General features: G+C 31.1%; 2 protein-coding genes across 3 annotated transcripts; both read left to right on the plus strand.

The window, feature by feature from the left end:
• Nucleotides 1-468: 468 nt before the first annotated feature.
• Nucleotides 469-3,610, plus strand: LOC112792589 (probable arabinosyltransferase ARAD1). The gene is made up of 4 exons (XM_025835883.3): nt 469-1,157; nt 1,793-2,089; nt 2,188-2,283; nt 2,649-3,610. Exons 1-4 carry the CDS (start codon nt 681-683, stop codon nt 3,072-3,074), a joined length of 1,296 nt encoding a protein of 431 aa, XP_025691668.1. The 5' UTR covers nt 469-680; the 3' UTR covers nt 3,075-3,610.
• A 679-nt stretch (nt 3,611-4,289) lies between these two features.
• Nucleotides 4,290-5,980, plus strand: LOC112792590 (transcription and mRNA export factor ENY2). Of its 2 annotated transcripts, none has more exons than XM_025835884.3 (5): nt 4,290-4,554; nt 4,688-4,781; nt 4,852-4,946; nt 5,033-5,109; nt 5,579-5,980. In XM_025835884.3, coding segments are annotated over exons 1-5 (342 nt in total). In that variant the 5' UTR covers nt 4,290-4,552; the 3' UTR covers nt 5,653-5,980. The 2 variants fall into 2 exon arrangements, with proteins under 2 accessions (XP_025691669.1, XP_025691670.1); XM_025835885.3 differs by having other exon boundaries at nt 4,861-4,946.
• Nucleotides 5,981-15,676: the final 9,696 nt, after the last annotated feature.

Raw genomic sequence — 15,676 nt, forward strand, 5'->3', positions numbered from 1 at the left:
TATGTATTTTGATATGCATGTGTATTTGTGTCTTTTATGTTTATGCCTTTTTTTTTTTAGATAATAACCAATGCCTTATTATACGACAAGTTAACGAGTAATTAATGCTGCAACAAATATTTTGTTTGATTGTTTCTTTCAAGATTTTGTTCACAAATATTTTAAAAGAATTTTATATTTTTATACATGGAATACAATAGAAAACAAAAAACTTTCTTTCTCTTAACTAGTAATGCTCATAGGACAATTTATTTATTTGTAACTTTCATAGTTTCACTACAACTAATCATAATTTGAACCAAATTTCTGGTGTTAGAATTTAAAAAAAGTTGTAAAAGTCAACAAAAAAATTAGAAAAATAGTATTTACTTTTTTTATGTTAAAAAGACCAAAATAATAGGAGTAATATTTTAATGAATTGCCAGCTAAGCAATAAAGTAGATAAATAGAGGAAAAGAGCTCAGTGTTAGAAGAGATGCATATTGGAGTGCATTTCCCAACGGGTTCAGACACACGCTCTCTATTCTCTTCTCCAACAAAAAATGGCTTCCATAACTGATTTCGAATCCCAAGAAACCCAATAAACTAACTCCCCGAAAACAAACAGCACCGCCACCACCAGAAGAAGAGAGCACCCAAAAATCGAATCATTACAGAAACACTCTTAAGGAACCGAAGCCATGTTGGGAAAAGTGGTTCTCTCCTTCGTCTTTGTGCTCCTTCTCCTAATCTCATCCGCAATTTTCATTGGCCACCCCGATATCCGATCCCATTTCGTCCTAAAATCGCTTAATCAACCGGTTCAATGTGGACCCGAACCGCCTATTCGGGTTTACATGTACGATCTCCCACGCCGCTTTAACGTTGGCATGCTTAACAGCCAGAGCACGGAGGAGACTCCGGTAACCGCCAAGGACTTTCCGCCGTGGCCCGATAACTCTGGCCTGAGGAAGCAGCACAGCGTCGAGTACTGGATGATGGGCTCGCTCCTCTACGAACGCGACGGCGACAGCGTTGAAGACAGCAGAGATGCCGTTAGGGTTTCGGATCCGGAACTCGCGGACGCGTTCTTCGTCCCGTTCTTCTCGTCGCTGAGTTTCAACACGCATGGCCACACCATGACGGATCCGGATACCGAGTTTGATCGGCAATTGCAGGTGCGAGTTTCTTTTTTTTTTTTCCTTTGGTTTGTAATTTGGTCTTTTTTAATTATATGATGAAGCCGTTGATTGTTTATGACATGTTTATTTGGAAATTGATTGATTTTTTAATAATTCAGAGTTCAGTTCCTTAGCGTTATTTTTTACCGGAAGCAATTTGGCATATTTGGGCATGGCTGATCAACATATTTATGAGAAGATTGATGTTTTGTATTAAAGGTTTTGGCTAAATTAGTCATGTTTAGAAACTTATTTTATGTTTTTTAGACCTTTATTCACATTTACAAGTGTTGATTATGGTTCCTTGGCTCCAAATGCTTCTCAAACATCATCAGTTAAATTTAGCCTTAGCCTTATATGCTATACTTCGAGCTTTTAGGGCAGTGGCACAGATACCATAAGATTTCCATTTGTCTTCTTAATGATCACTTAGTAAAAAGTGTATTATTTTCTTTTCGCCTCAACATGAATGGCCCAACTGTCATGTTAATGTGTTCTGTTTTTTACATGCTACGTAATCCTTTGTTGTACTAATGGAATGTGTCTTGTCTCTGTTCATATTTCCTGTGAGTATTTTATCCTGTTGTTTTTCAAAATCCATTGTTAATAGTGAAATGGCTTTTTTTGTTCAGGTTGATTTGATGGATATTTTGAACAAGTCGGAATACTGGAAAAGGTCTGGAGGTAGAGACCATGTATTTCCCATGACACACCCCAACGCCTTTAGGTTCCTCCGAGATCAACTGAATGAATCTATTCAAGTTGTTGTGGATTTTGGCCGCTATCCCAAAAAAATGTCTAATTTGAACAAAGATGTGGTGTCACCCTATGTCCATGTTGTAGATTCTTATACTGACGACGATCTTCAAGATCCGTATGAGGCTCGTTCCACATTGCTTTTCTTCCGAGGCAGGACTTTGCGGAAGGATGTATGTCTGGCTGAGTTTTTATTGGAAAAGATAATGTAAAATTTTAACTCTTTAAGGTTCAAAGGCAGTTATCTTTGTATGCTTTATTATGTTTGCAGGAAGGCATTATCAGGGCAAAACTAGCAAAGGTATTGGCCGGTATTAATGATGTTCACTATGAGCAAAGTTTTGCAACGGGAGAAAACATAAAAGCGGTATGCAGTGTTATATTTCATAGCTATTGCTCTTTTTTATCTTGTTTATAGTAGGGACTATTTTCGTTAATCATTCATCATAGTTTAAAGCTCTTGGATATGATTGTGCTATATCTATAGCTCAAAGTTTTCGGATAACTTTGGTTGAGAGTAATATAGTTGTGGCTCTCCAGACATTCTCTCTCTCTCTGTCTCTCTCTCTGACCTTTGAACTTCCTTTAGAATCTAATCAAGTTAGACTACTATATTTTCTAGTGGAGAAAATTAATTTTCAGTTAATTAATTTCTTTCTGTTCCCCTTTACTTGCCATTGTAAGATCACTAACTATATAGCATTCCTTTATGGCTTGTTACTGATAAAACAGTCAGCTCAAGGAATGCGTTCATCAAAGTTCTGTTTGGATCCAGCAGGAGACACACCATCATCTTGTCGTCTTTTTGATGCAATTGTCAGTCACTGTGTTCCTGTCATTGTGAGTGATCAAATTGAACTCCCCTTTGAGGATGAGATTGACTACACCAAGTTCTCGGTTTTCTTCTCTTTCAAAGAGGCATTGCAGCCTGGTTACATGGTCAATCAGCTTCGTCAATTTCCAAAGGAGAAATGGACCGAAATGTGGAGGCAGCTCAAAAACATCTCCCATCATTATGAATTCCAATACCCTCCAAAGAAAGAAGATGCTGTTAATATGTTGTGGAGACAGGTCAAGCACAAGATTCCTGCAGTCAAACTTTCTGTTCATAGAAGCCGAAGGTTAAAAGTCCCTGATTGGTGGCGGAGGAGGAGATGATTCTTGGATCTTTTTTTTTTTTGCTGATCTTGTATATTCACTCTCTTCAGTTATGGTGACTATACCCCCCAAAAAGGAAGAATCTCAGTTGATACGTCCTCGTTTCTGAGCATTTCGAAATAGATACTTTTGTAGAAGTTTCAATGTGTTGTTTGGATCTTCGGTCTCTGATATGGATGACGTGTACAGTTCACTTGGGAGCTTGATGTTCATAAACATTCCTGGTTCCGATGGAGTTCCTGGGATCTTCTGCTCACTTCTTAACGTGCAATGTCTGTTGCTTCTTTTATTGGTCATTTTGGTTGAGTAGCGAGCACTAGCAATATGCTCTGAATCGGGTTAAGAAAGATATATGGGAAAGGGATCAAGGTTTTTTCATTTGCATTTCATCGTGTTACCCAATTGAGTTTGTACATCCCGCGTTGATATCATCGTATCATTAAACTACTTAAATGACAAAATTCATTTGAGTTCAACCTCACTTGTATGTATTTAAACTTTCTAAACTCTAAAGGGATAAAATATTATTCCACAAATTAGCTAGTTGAGGACCCCCCTTTAAATTTGGGAGATGTTTAGATTTATCATTTATCTCAATGCTAGAATATGCTCTCATTTGTTTTGTACTTAAGGCGCTGTGGAGGTTCAACTAGCCTTTCCAACCATTAAGGCAACAACCTTCGAAAGATATTTGTGTGGACTTTGTAAATCTCATCTCTAATAATAACAGAAGAGGTGGTAAAATGTGTACTTATAAAAATTAATGTATTTTGGATATAATTTTTTTTCACTTGACAATTATTATATTGGATGAAGAGAGTAGTTAGCTGATCGATGCCCTTAGCATGATTTTCTTTTTTTGGAAGAATAACAATAATTATTTTGGTCATTATTGGTAATAAATTCATTCTTGCCGCTAAATATCAAATAAAGTCAAATAATTACGGTAGATATTCCTAATGTTTTAGGAGAATTATTAGAAAGATAAATTATTTTTCTTTCCAACCATACATATATATAGGCTTTGTTTTGGAATAATCTAACCAATTTGGATTCTCTCAATTTTATTTCTCACTTAAAAGGATAGCATATAATATCTAGTCCTTTAATATTTTTTTTTATATTCTTTTAGTCTCATCTATAAAATATATGATAAAAGATCATATTTGATTTTTTAGGTGATATTTTTTTTTGAAAAGATTCATTCCCTAATCTAACCATATAGTTTTTTTTTTTTGGTCAAACCTAACCATATGAGATATTGCTTCCAAATGTAAGGCCTGAACGGGCCTCCTTGGGTCAATGAGAAGGCTGTGGGCCCGCGGCCCATAGGAAAGCCTTTTATGGAATTCTGGTTCCTATTTCCAGATTCGCACCGACCTCACTACTCGAACTCGCGATTGAGCTATGCTCCAATAAACTCTCCAACTGGAAGAAAAAGGCTTGTATTTGTATGAGCCAGAGATAACGAAACGAAAATGTGAGTTTCAATTGATAATACAGAAGAAGAAGCAGAAGAATGAATGTTACAGTAGTTTTTGTTGTTGTTTCTGCTGCTGTTGAACTGAGTAAGTAATAAGTAACATTTTTTTTTGTCGATATTCTGAAATCAGGAGGGCTTCGGTTAATCGGCCCCCAACGCCAACCCCCGAATCAGAGGAACCGCAAGATCCCGAGCTCACACTTCGAGAAATCATCAACATCAAGGTTCCTGTTCTCTCCTTCTGGCTTCGGATTATTTATTTTCTTTATATTTTTATTTAATTTGGTTTTTTAGCTGATTGAGAGCGGAGAGAAAGAGCGCTTGAAGGAGCTTCTCAGGGAAAGACTCATTGAATGCGGTTGGAGGGATGAGATGAAATCTCTTTGCAGGTATTTTTTTTTTTTGTAATTAATAGTTAGTAATTATTACAAGCTATCATTTTGGATTTGACTAGGGTTAACTCATGGTTAATTAGGGCATTCGCCAAGAAGAAAGGGAGGAATAATGTAACGGTCGATGATCTTGTCCAGGTTATTACCCCTAAAGGCAGAGGTCTGTGCTTTTCTTTCTTTTTCTTTTAAGTTTTTATTATGCTTTTGATATTCAACTTGTGTTCTCGGGAATTTTGTAATTGCGGCATCTCGATGACTTGTTGCTGATGATCATGCAGATTTCGTAATAAACTATAAACTTTCTAAAATGCATCAGGCTTTTTGAGCATTGCCCCATCAATTCCTGTTGTTGTTTGTCAGTTGGAATCATTTTGCAGTTATATAACTTTACGTCATTGTAATCATAAGAAGCATTCTAAATTCTCCTTGTTTAGAAATTATGAGGATATCTGGGATGATTGTTTAGGAGGGATGCATCTTTATTCTTTTGTAAAGTTTAGGTGATACTACACTTGATACCTTTGTATTTCGTAATAACCTCCCTTGATAAACATTAAGCTTGCATGATGTTGAAATTTACTTAGTATGGCTGGAAATACGATTGATGCCGCGTTTTCTTTTCAATGCAGCTTCTGTTCCAGACTCTGTGAAAGCTGAGTTGTTACAACGAATTAGATCATTTCTTGCATCGGCTGCTATATGATCGTGATAGCATTGTATCAGTGTGTGCATTCTCTGAATGGTAAGAGGCACGAACTCCACAACTAGCTATCCTGTCAACTGTTGTTTTGTGTAATATTATCTGTAAAGTTTGGACAAGCTTTATAGGTTACATCATGTTTGAAAAAGAGAAAAGCAAAAACGGGGGGTGGGTTTTCTGAGTTCTGTCCAGGCATGTAAACTTCAGGTTGAGTATTCTTGTTTCCCAATCAATTGCTAGGCATAGTTCATGAAAAATATTAGAAACACTAAATTGTAACATCCTTATCTACTTGTATTCCCTCCTGAGTACTTAGTTTGATTGAATTGAACGACTCTGGATCTTGTACTTGTTTCAAGAAGACTAACAGTAGAAACAAACAAAATCAAAAACCTTGTTTAACAGAGTTTATCAAGAGGATTAGAGGAACAAGAGCCCGGGTCATATGGGGATCACTAATCGAAATAAATCAATTGTGATCCGACTCTGGCCAATATCTCAATACATAAGGGCGTGTTTGTAAGTTGAAGTTTAGGAGGTGAGGGGAAGGGCTTAAAGAGTAAAGTGGAGTCTATACGCTGAAGCCGTTTCCTTTAATTCATTCGCCTTTAAAATGCTTACAAACACAACCTGACAGTTACTTCGCATCCTATCTTAATGATTGATCCGTTTGAATGAATAAATAGTTAGCGTTTCGAGCAGTGTTTCAGTTTGGGATTGCTTTATCCACGTCTTGTTAGTCATTAGACCAGCGAAAACATGCCAAATTATGTATAGACAACTCGCCCAAAACTGATACATTTAAGTTGTTTTTGATATACAAAGCAGATGTATTTATGGGTGTAATGATTATTCTGACTAAGAATAACTGGGATATGACAATGAGTTAAATCTCAAAATAGTCCTGACTCGAGTCTTAAAGTAATCTCTGAAATTAATAATTATTCAAATTCGTCTCCGAAATTGTCTTTCGAGACTCACAGTAGTCCCTAAAATAATTTTCGGCACGTTCTTCTTTCCTTTTTTCATTTCCAGTTTTTCTTTCTGTTTTTCTTTTACGGTTCCTATCTCCTTCTTCAACCCTTATCCAATTTTCCTTTCCCTTTTCCGCTCTCTTTTTTTTCCTCCAACCCATTCTCAATTTCTCATTTCTTTCTTTTCTTTTCGGTAATCACTCTCAATAAAAAACAGGACTTTGTAATTGTTTAAGCAATTCAGATGAAACAAAATAATAATTTATTAATTCACCCAGAGAGATAATGGAAGATGAAAAAAATTGTCACCGAGATAATGGAAGATGAAAAAAATTGTCACCTTTTTCTGAGAAGAGGTAACAGAAGAGAAAAAGGTTATCATCATGGCCTATCTTTCTTTCAGATGTAAGTTATAGCTTCCTCCCAGTGAGATTCTATTGCCTTCTCTCCCATTAAACAAAGAATAAAATTATACAATTTTAGCCTTCTACAATGTTTCTAATTCTCAGGCTCCACTTTTTTTATGAGGTAAATTTTGTTTTATTCATGTGAATCTTGCATGTGCTGTTTTTCTTCATGATCATTACAAGTTTAGCCAATTTGATTCTATTATTGTGTTTGAATTTTTAATGTTAGTGTGTTACAATTGAACGGCAGAGAGGAATTTGTGAATTGAATATAATTTGGAAGGGAAGGAGAAGGGGAAAGGGAAGGGGAAGAAAGACTGTTTTTTTTAATAAATATAAAACAACGTTATTTTAGTGGTGGTTTTTTTTAAATAAATATAAAACGACGTCGTTTTAGTGGTTTTCAATGATAAGGATGGACGAAAATTATATTAGGAACTAGTGTGAGTCTCGGAAGACAATTTTAGGGACCAATTTGAGTAATTATTAATTTCAGAGATTACTTTGAGGCTCGAGTACAAGTTTAGGGGCTACTTTGAGATTTAACTCATATAACAACTCTAGTATGGCTCTTATTCGATTGAACAAGTGGATGATTGATTTTGAGAGTAATCGGTCAAATTCGTCATGAAAGATATTTTTTAATCAAATCCGTTATTTAAATATTTTAATTTACACATCTTAGTTTTTCTGTCATTTTTTTTATTAATTACATCAAAATTCGTTGATATGGTAGTCAAGTGACGCCACACTGACAACAACATACATTTTACAGTCTTAATTGATGGCTAACATGATAAATTTATGAAATTAAATCAAATCAATTCTAAATTAAGGATAATTTTGAGACATTAGAAATTTTCAATTTAGAAGCCAATTAGAATTGATATGTGTGTGCTGCTATGTTACTTAATGTGTCATTTGATATCAACAAATTCTAATACTATCAATTACGAAAGTAATAAAATGACTAATATGACTAACTAAATTTTTGAAAAACAAATTTGATCAAAACTTTTTTTTCAGAAATTAATTTAAAAAATGAATAATATTTGAGTGATGAATTTGACCAATTAATCTTAATTTGGATTAATTGATTGGGTTTTGCCACCTGTGATGGTCAAATTTCCTTTATTTCTTATTTCTCTCCTTTTTGTTGGTATTTTTAGATATTAGGTGTTAAAATTGTGCCCATATAAAGATAAGCGGTAAATTAGTCAACCGCCAAAAAGAAGGAATTTTTATTTTTTTTCCTATTATAAAATTAAAAAATTTTATTTTTTGAAAAAATTTGATTGAAACTTTAATTTCTGAATCTAATTTTTTTGAGCAAGTTTGCCATAATTACCAACAAACTTCAAATTTCTAAGCTTTACTACCGACAATGACAACGACCATCATTATCATCGTTTTCATAAATACATAAAAATAAATCGTATTTAACAATGATATAATAGAAATGGTATTTTTCTAACACCTTAATTTGAATAAATCTAGTTTAGTTTAATTTAGGTGAAAAAAAAGAAGTTGGAGAGTTGAATACTGGACAAATAATAAATATGACTTCTTTAACATAGGTGTTGACAATAGCAACCATTATGATCATCTCCAATAATACACAAAAATAATATATATTTAACAATGGTGTAGTAGGAATGGTGCTACCCAACACGAAAAAACTTAAAAATTTGAAGTTTGCCGGGTACAACAAACTTATTGAATTTATAGTTACTACGAACTTGTCCCACAAAAAAAAAGGTTAGATTCTGAAAATTAAAGTTTCAATAATTTTTTTTGAAAAATAACTTTTTTTATAATAAAAAAAAATCTCCAAGAAGAACCTATAGGCTTCTTGGGCCTAGGCTCTGCGGATTACTAACAATCAATACTCAACATTAACTCCAGCAATATCTTTTTCATTATTTTGATGAAAATCAAAAGCAAGAAGCAACTTCTTATATGGACTATATTCCTAACAGGTTGTAAGCAAAAAACTAAGTTGTTCTTGACCAAAATAAAAGTCATTTGTTAACCAAAAAAATATATATAAAAGTCATTTGGTAATCAAATTCAATAATTTATATAAAACTCGTTGGATTTACATGTATTTAGAATTTAAAAAGTTAAACTTAGGTGTGGAGCTAAATTTGTATACTTTTTTTTATATAGACATCGAGGCCTAAAGTCCCAAAAAAAAAAACTAGATAAAAATTATCCTAAAAAAAGCGGTTCCAATAAAATTTGCATTAAAACTTAAAGAAATATACGATGAAAACTATCATAAATTTGTTTACTTTTAACACGAGCTTGATAGCCTTGGTCATTTGTTCCGTTTGATTTTTTTTTCCTGGTTATACAATATGGTGTGGTGATAAAAGGATAATTGTCATTCATTGTATTGCTTTTATCTATGATAATACAAGATAAAAAGAAATAGTGAACTTATATATACTCTCAAAAGATTTGGTATTTTTGAGCAAAAACTATTAGTAGAAGTGTTTTAACTTTTTATTTTAATAAATGATTTATTTTTTAAACACCTTTTATTAAGTAAGGAGTATTGTATTTTTTATTAATTAAACAAATGTTAATTTTTTATTTATTATATTTTATAAAAATTTATTAGAATTTAAGAATTAAGATTTAAGATTTAAAGTTCAATATTTAGAATTTAAAATATAGGGATTAAGATTTAAGATTTAGACTTTAAAGTTTAAAAAATGATACACTTTTTATTTTTATTTTTTTTTTGGAGCGCATTAGCATTCGTCTAAATAAATACATAACAAATATATTAAAAATTTAAATTTTATATGTTTATTTAAAAACTTTATATGTTTTTAAGATATATATTAGATGTTAACTAAATCCAATAAAAAATATGAGGAATATTAGGATTAGCAAATTTTATGATTTGTAATAATTAATTACTCATTATTAGTATTTTTAATAGTATGAGATTACATCTAATGATATAAGATTTTTTTTTTGCTAATTAAATACTGCTAAATTTTAATAAAAATACTGGTCTTTTAGACTTTCTTAAAATATATAATAAAACTGGTTGATTTGTCAACGTTAAATAGTAAAAACTGACTGGCAAAACCATTTTATTCTTGTTTACTTATATGAAGTTACTTTGGTTTGCTTGTCAACATTTAATGTGGACGTTATGTTAGTCTAAATACAAGTGTATGTATTCATAATCCAGTCTATTAAAATTTTAAAACTACCCATTTTTTTAAGAATTAGAATCAAACAGTGTTTAAATTAACTAACCGGTACGAACCAGTCCAAATGAAGCAATCTAAGAGTAGGCGCATGCCAACAAATTCAGAGAGCCCGTTTCGTTGCATAACTATAACATTAAAGAGACCCAAAAAAAAAAATTCAAAACTTATCTTATTTAATATTTATTAATTATTATTATAATAAATATTAAATAAGATAAATTCTATCCATTTTTGTCTAATTTTTTTTGTTATAAAATATTTATATTCTGTTCATGTCGGCAGCGCTGAGTTGTGTGCTGAAATTTAAAGCTCCTTTTCAGCTTTCTCATATAGTAGAGCTGATATTTTTCTCCACTGAAATGCTATCATTAGCATATAATTAATTATATAAGTTCCCAATATATGAATGATTAAATAGTCATGGGAATTCATCTCCTTCTGTAGCACTCTGGAATGCATCTATTTTTGGAATGAGAGCAAGTCTATGTGGCTAGGGTTGCCATGCTAGCTAGCTGTTTATTGTGTTGAAGGTCCACCACCTTCTAATAATAGTATGTAGGTGGCCAACCCATTAGGGTAAGGTGTCTCATCCCACCCCGTATAATGGCCTATTAATTAATTCATTTCAAAAACATTTTGGGTCGATCATGGAGTATAAATGTGTAATCCTCTATAGTCTATACAATATATATGCACGCACATGATAACATATTAAATATAAGTAGTGGTTCTAGATACTTGAGTTTTGTTCTTTTTAAAGTTTTACTTCAAATATTTGTGTATAAATATATATGTAGTTTAATTTATGTTTAATGTGTATTTATATTTTAACATATATTTTATACTGGTGGCTGATTTTGATATACACGTAACAGAACTCCAATCCTCTTGAAATAATTGTAGTTGAATAACCGTATTCCGCATGAATCTTGCTGGTTATAGCTGTACAGTAATCTTTATGACCATTGATTCGGTGCTTTCATCCAATCATCACTTCACAATTGATGTATGCATGGTATGGTATATATGAGTTAACATGAAGTAATATTTTTCTGGATCTTGCTTTAATAAATAGTGGAGCCCTCCATAGATTAATTTTTGATTAAAATAGCAAGAGTATCCAGATTCACTGGAAGGGAGGTAGCCACGCATGTCCACCAACTTTAGGATCAAATATTAGTTTAATGTAAATGTTCTGGATTATATAATATGATGCGGAAATATTTTAGGACAGACAAAGACATAAAATGAATAATATAATAACGGAGAAGATATTATTGGATTCATGCAGAATATTTTTTTGGACATTTTCTTCGGCCGAAATCCTCCAGCTTCCTTTATTTTCTTCAAGCTCCTTCTATCTCCTTTCTGCGAAGCTGGAACTCGCAATAATTAGTGGCCGTGGCGGCGGTTGATTATTTAATTTAATTATTATACATAAAATTAAAGCTGTATTTTTTGTTAGTAAGGTTTTGTAGAATTACTTTTTTTTTTCTTGGTCTCCAAATATTACTTTATATGAATTGACGATTTCATCTAGTTAAAAATCAATTTTCTTGTATTGTGCATGCAGTAATTATAGACCGTTAAATAAAATTTATATCTACAATAGATTAATTTTTAATCTATTGAATTGAAAAATACCGTGAATAACAAAAAATATTTACATGATTGTCCTGAGATTTTTATAGTAAAAAATAAATCTTAAATTATTCTTTGAGCCAACTTACTATATATGAACAAAAGTATGATTATTCGAAGGTATTATATAACAGTGAATAATTGGTCCAGGAGAAAAAAAAAGGAGAAAGCCACATAGTTTAATATTGGAACTAGAATAATTGATCTTTAATTTCTTAATCTGTGTGACTTTATGCTTCCATATATCTATCCATCTGTATGATTTTGCTGTCAAAAATCAAAATCCTACAGTTCGTTGTAAATTATAAATGATATGATCTTTGATATCTTTATACGAACAATACTACATATTTAATAAATATTATTATTTTTTTGTTAGGCTAACAATAATTTACCTCTTACAGTTATATTTATAAAAAATTTATATAAAAAAATATATAATTTATACTTATATTTATCATATTTATTAAAATTTATACATATGAATCAATACAATTTATATTTATATTTTTAGAATTTACTTATATAAATTAGTAAAATTTATTTATTAAAGACAATTTAATATTTATACTGATAAAATAATAACAAAAAAATATTAAAAATTGCTAGCCAAAGAATATCTCATTTTATATTTTGCATCAAACTGCTACTGCTAAGGATTCAAAGCATAGATGACTGTCAAGTCATCAAGATTTTCAAGATACCAAGTAATTAAAAAGTATGCAATCATTTAACGTTTGAAATTCGGAACATTAAACCTTTCTACCAAGGGTAAAAAAAAAATTGAATAATAAAACTAAGATCACATTGTTGTAGCAAAGAGACTCATCACCATGTGTGTCTTTATTTTATTTTTCAAACTTTCTGTGATAAACGTAAAGAATATTTACTTTTCTTCTTTAGATTTAAAGCTAATGTATTTTTTTTTAATTTGTAAGTGTCCTTCGATCGATGTCTCTATGAATGAAGTTTTATTTTAAATTAAAAAAAAAGGTTTTGGATGCAAATTGCTGCATGATACGTGTGTTGGTAGTGGTGGGCTGTACAGTAAGAAAAAGATGGGCGTTTTCTGAAACTAAAGTTCGAAGGATTAATAATGTTAACAAAGTAATCGAATGGGTGATTAGTGGTGGTCCTCTTTAATTCTTTATTACAATCTTCCAAACATGCATGGAGTTTAGTGGAGAGATTATTAGATATATACAATATAGATTATAAATTTCATTCAAAGTTTTTTAAAATTTTATCTTAGAATTAATTAATATATATAGGAGTCTAACACAATGTCAGAAAGAATGATATATTAGTACTGGCTAATCTAATTAATACTCGTCGCATTAATTTAGTGATCTAAATAAAGCTCTAGCTCAAAAAAAATTAAAAAACTATTTTGCTAAAAGAATGCGTTTACACCAAAAATAAATTAAAAAATCCTATGCATCTCATAAAAGAAATTGTTTATATAAAAGTCTTTGTTAATTAAATAAATTTTCATTCATTCATTATTTATTCTATTTTATATCACTAATTTAATATATATTTAGGATTTAAAAATTAAAATTTTAAAATTTAAAATATTTTATTTTTTCTTCTTATTTACCTTTAATATTAAATTAAATATCTATGAGCATTGCATTTTTTTTCCTGAATAGCATTAGCATTTTCTTTAAAATAATAAAAAGGAAATGAGTTTAATTTTTGTTTTAGTGTATATGTTTTCTCTATTGATTAAAGTGGATTATTATTAAGAATAAGTATAGAGAATTAATTTTAATTAATTAATATTATCTAATTTTTATTGTAATTTTTTAAAAAATTCTCATCTTTTAGAGGATTAAGAAATGGATATTTAAAAATTAAAGTTTATTTATGATTCAAAATTTTTTAGATGATATTAATTAAAAAATGATTTATTTAGTTAAACTCTTGGGATTAAATATTTAGGTAAAAAGAAACAATCTTAGATAAAAAATATATAAAATTTTAAAAAATACATGGACAAAAATTATATGTGAAAGATTTTTGGGTGGACAAACATATATTTTAATAATTTAAAATACTCAATGTACACACAAAAGATTAGTAACGATGAACAAAAGTGACACGTCGTTAATGGCGTTCCATTTCTGTCAAATTTACTACCTATATAGCTATGTAAACATGACAAGGTAGACTATTTAGTGAGTTTTAAGTGAAAATTAGTTAATTTAAGAAATAAAAAAAGAAAATAAAACTCCCAAAGAGTATTAGGTGCCCTCATTTCTAAGAGGACGTTATTTCTTACTCCAATTACAAAGATTTGCAAAATCAAGAGATGAGAGGTGAAGCTGAGTCCAGGTTTGAGGGTAAAGCGAGACTACCATGATGAGAGAACAACTTTAGTGATATTGGTGGTTTTTCGTTAGAGATGTGACGAAAAGAAACAAGAATAAATACCCTTTTAATGGTAGCAAATGCTGCTACGGCATGGATGTTGTGCTGTTAAAGTCATGAACGATGGAAAATCTAAATAGATAATTTTTATGATGCCCTATTATAAGGTACGTGTACACTAACCGTTGTCTCTACTGTAAAAAATTTTAGTTTATATTAATTCATTTTTTTCTCTTTCATATTTGTGTGGAACAGAAATTAGATATGAGATGTAATTATTTTATTTGAGTTGATGAATTTAAAAATGAATATAAAGAGAATGCCATTTTTTATGAGACTTATTACATCAGTTATAATCACAGAAGATAATATAAATATTAGTAAAAAAAAAATATAGATGATTCTAATGCAAAAGTTATTAGGCCAACTGTGGAGAGCTTTCGACAACAGGGGAGACTTTCGAGAGGAATCAAGCGAGAGAACATAAGATGAGAAAACACCACATCCAATTTAAAACCTTAAAATAGTAAGTTAATGGGTAAACTCCTCACTCTTCTTTGCTTTTTTTGATGTGAAACTAACTTCAACACTCTTCACACTTGTAACATTAACAATCACACTGTCGCAAAACACCACAAACACAACGGGACACGCTGCTCGAATCACCTTTGTCGGGATAACCATCGGCTCTGATACCACTTGTTGTTGTGCCAACCGTGGAGAGCTCTTGTCGGGATAACCATCGGCTCTGATACCACTTGTTGTTGTGCCAACCGTGGAGACCTTTGCCGGGATAACCATCGGCTCTGATACCACTTGTTGTTATGCCAACCGTGTAGAGCTCAATCACTGGGGAGACTTCAGGGAGGAATCAAGCGAGAGAACATAAGATGAAAAGACACCATATCCAACTCAAAACCTTAAGATAGTAAGTTAATGGGTCTCTCATCTTATAAATTCCTCACTCTTTCTTTCTTTTTTTGATATAGGATTAACTTCAACATTCTTTACACTCGTAACATTAACAAAATTGATATTAAAATTAATTGTTAGGATGAATTTACATATTAGTAACATAAGGACATTGATAATTGGTTTGTATATTGGTGAGGAAATGTTGATATTGGTGAGCTTGTTTCAAAAATAGGACACCCAATATTTTTTGAGACTGTTATTTTTTTTATTTAAATTAGCTAATTTCTATCTAAGTCTTACTAAAGAGACCACTTTGCCATGCTACATAACTAAGTAGACAGTAAATTTAATGGAAGTGGAGTCCTCCTAACAACGTATCACTTCTGTTCATCATTACTAATTTTTTATGTGTACATTGAGTATTTTGAATGATTAGAGTGAACATTTATCCATCCAAAAAATTTTCGTATATATTTTTCCCTTT

The sequence above is a fragment of the Arachis hypogaea genome, chromosome 13 (assembly GCF_003086295.3).
Source record: "Arachis hypogaea cultivar Tifrunner chromosome 13, arahy.Tifrunner.gnm2.J5K5, whole genome shotgun sequence".
Classification (NCBI taxonomy): domain Eukaryota; kingdom Viridiplantae; phylum Streptophyta; class Magnoliopsida; order Fabales; family Fabaceae; genus Arachis; species Arachis hypogaea.

Bases quoted from the DNA above. Each gene is read 5' to 3' on its own strand.
- LOC112792590 (XM_025835884.3), top strand. The intron at 4,782-4,851 runs GTTCCTGTTCTC...TTGGTTTTTTAG, and splicing joins GAGAAATCATCAACATCAAG to CTGATTGAGAGCGGAGAGAA. The intron at 4,947-5,032 runs GTATTTTTTTTT...ATGGTTAATTAG, and splicing joins GAGATGAAATCTCTTTGCAG to GGCATTCGCCAAGAAGAAAG.
- LOC112792589 (XM_025835883.3), top strand. From the start codon at position 681: ATGTTGGGAAAAGTGGTTCTCTCCTTCGTCTTTGTGCTCCTTCTCCTA. The intron at 1,158-1,792 runs GTGCGAGTTTCT...TTTTTTGTTCAG, and splicing joins AGTTTGATCGGCAATTGCAG to GTTGATTTGATGGATATTTT. The intron at 2,284-2,648 runs GTATGCAGTGTT...CTGATAAAACAG, and splicing joins CGGGAGAAAACATAAAAGCG to TCAGCTCAAGGAATGCGTTC.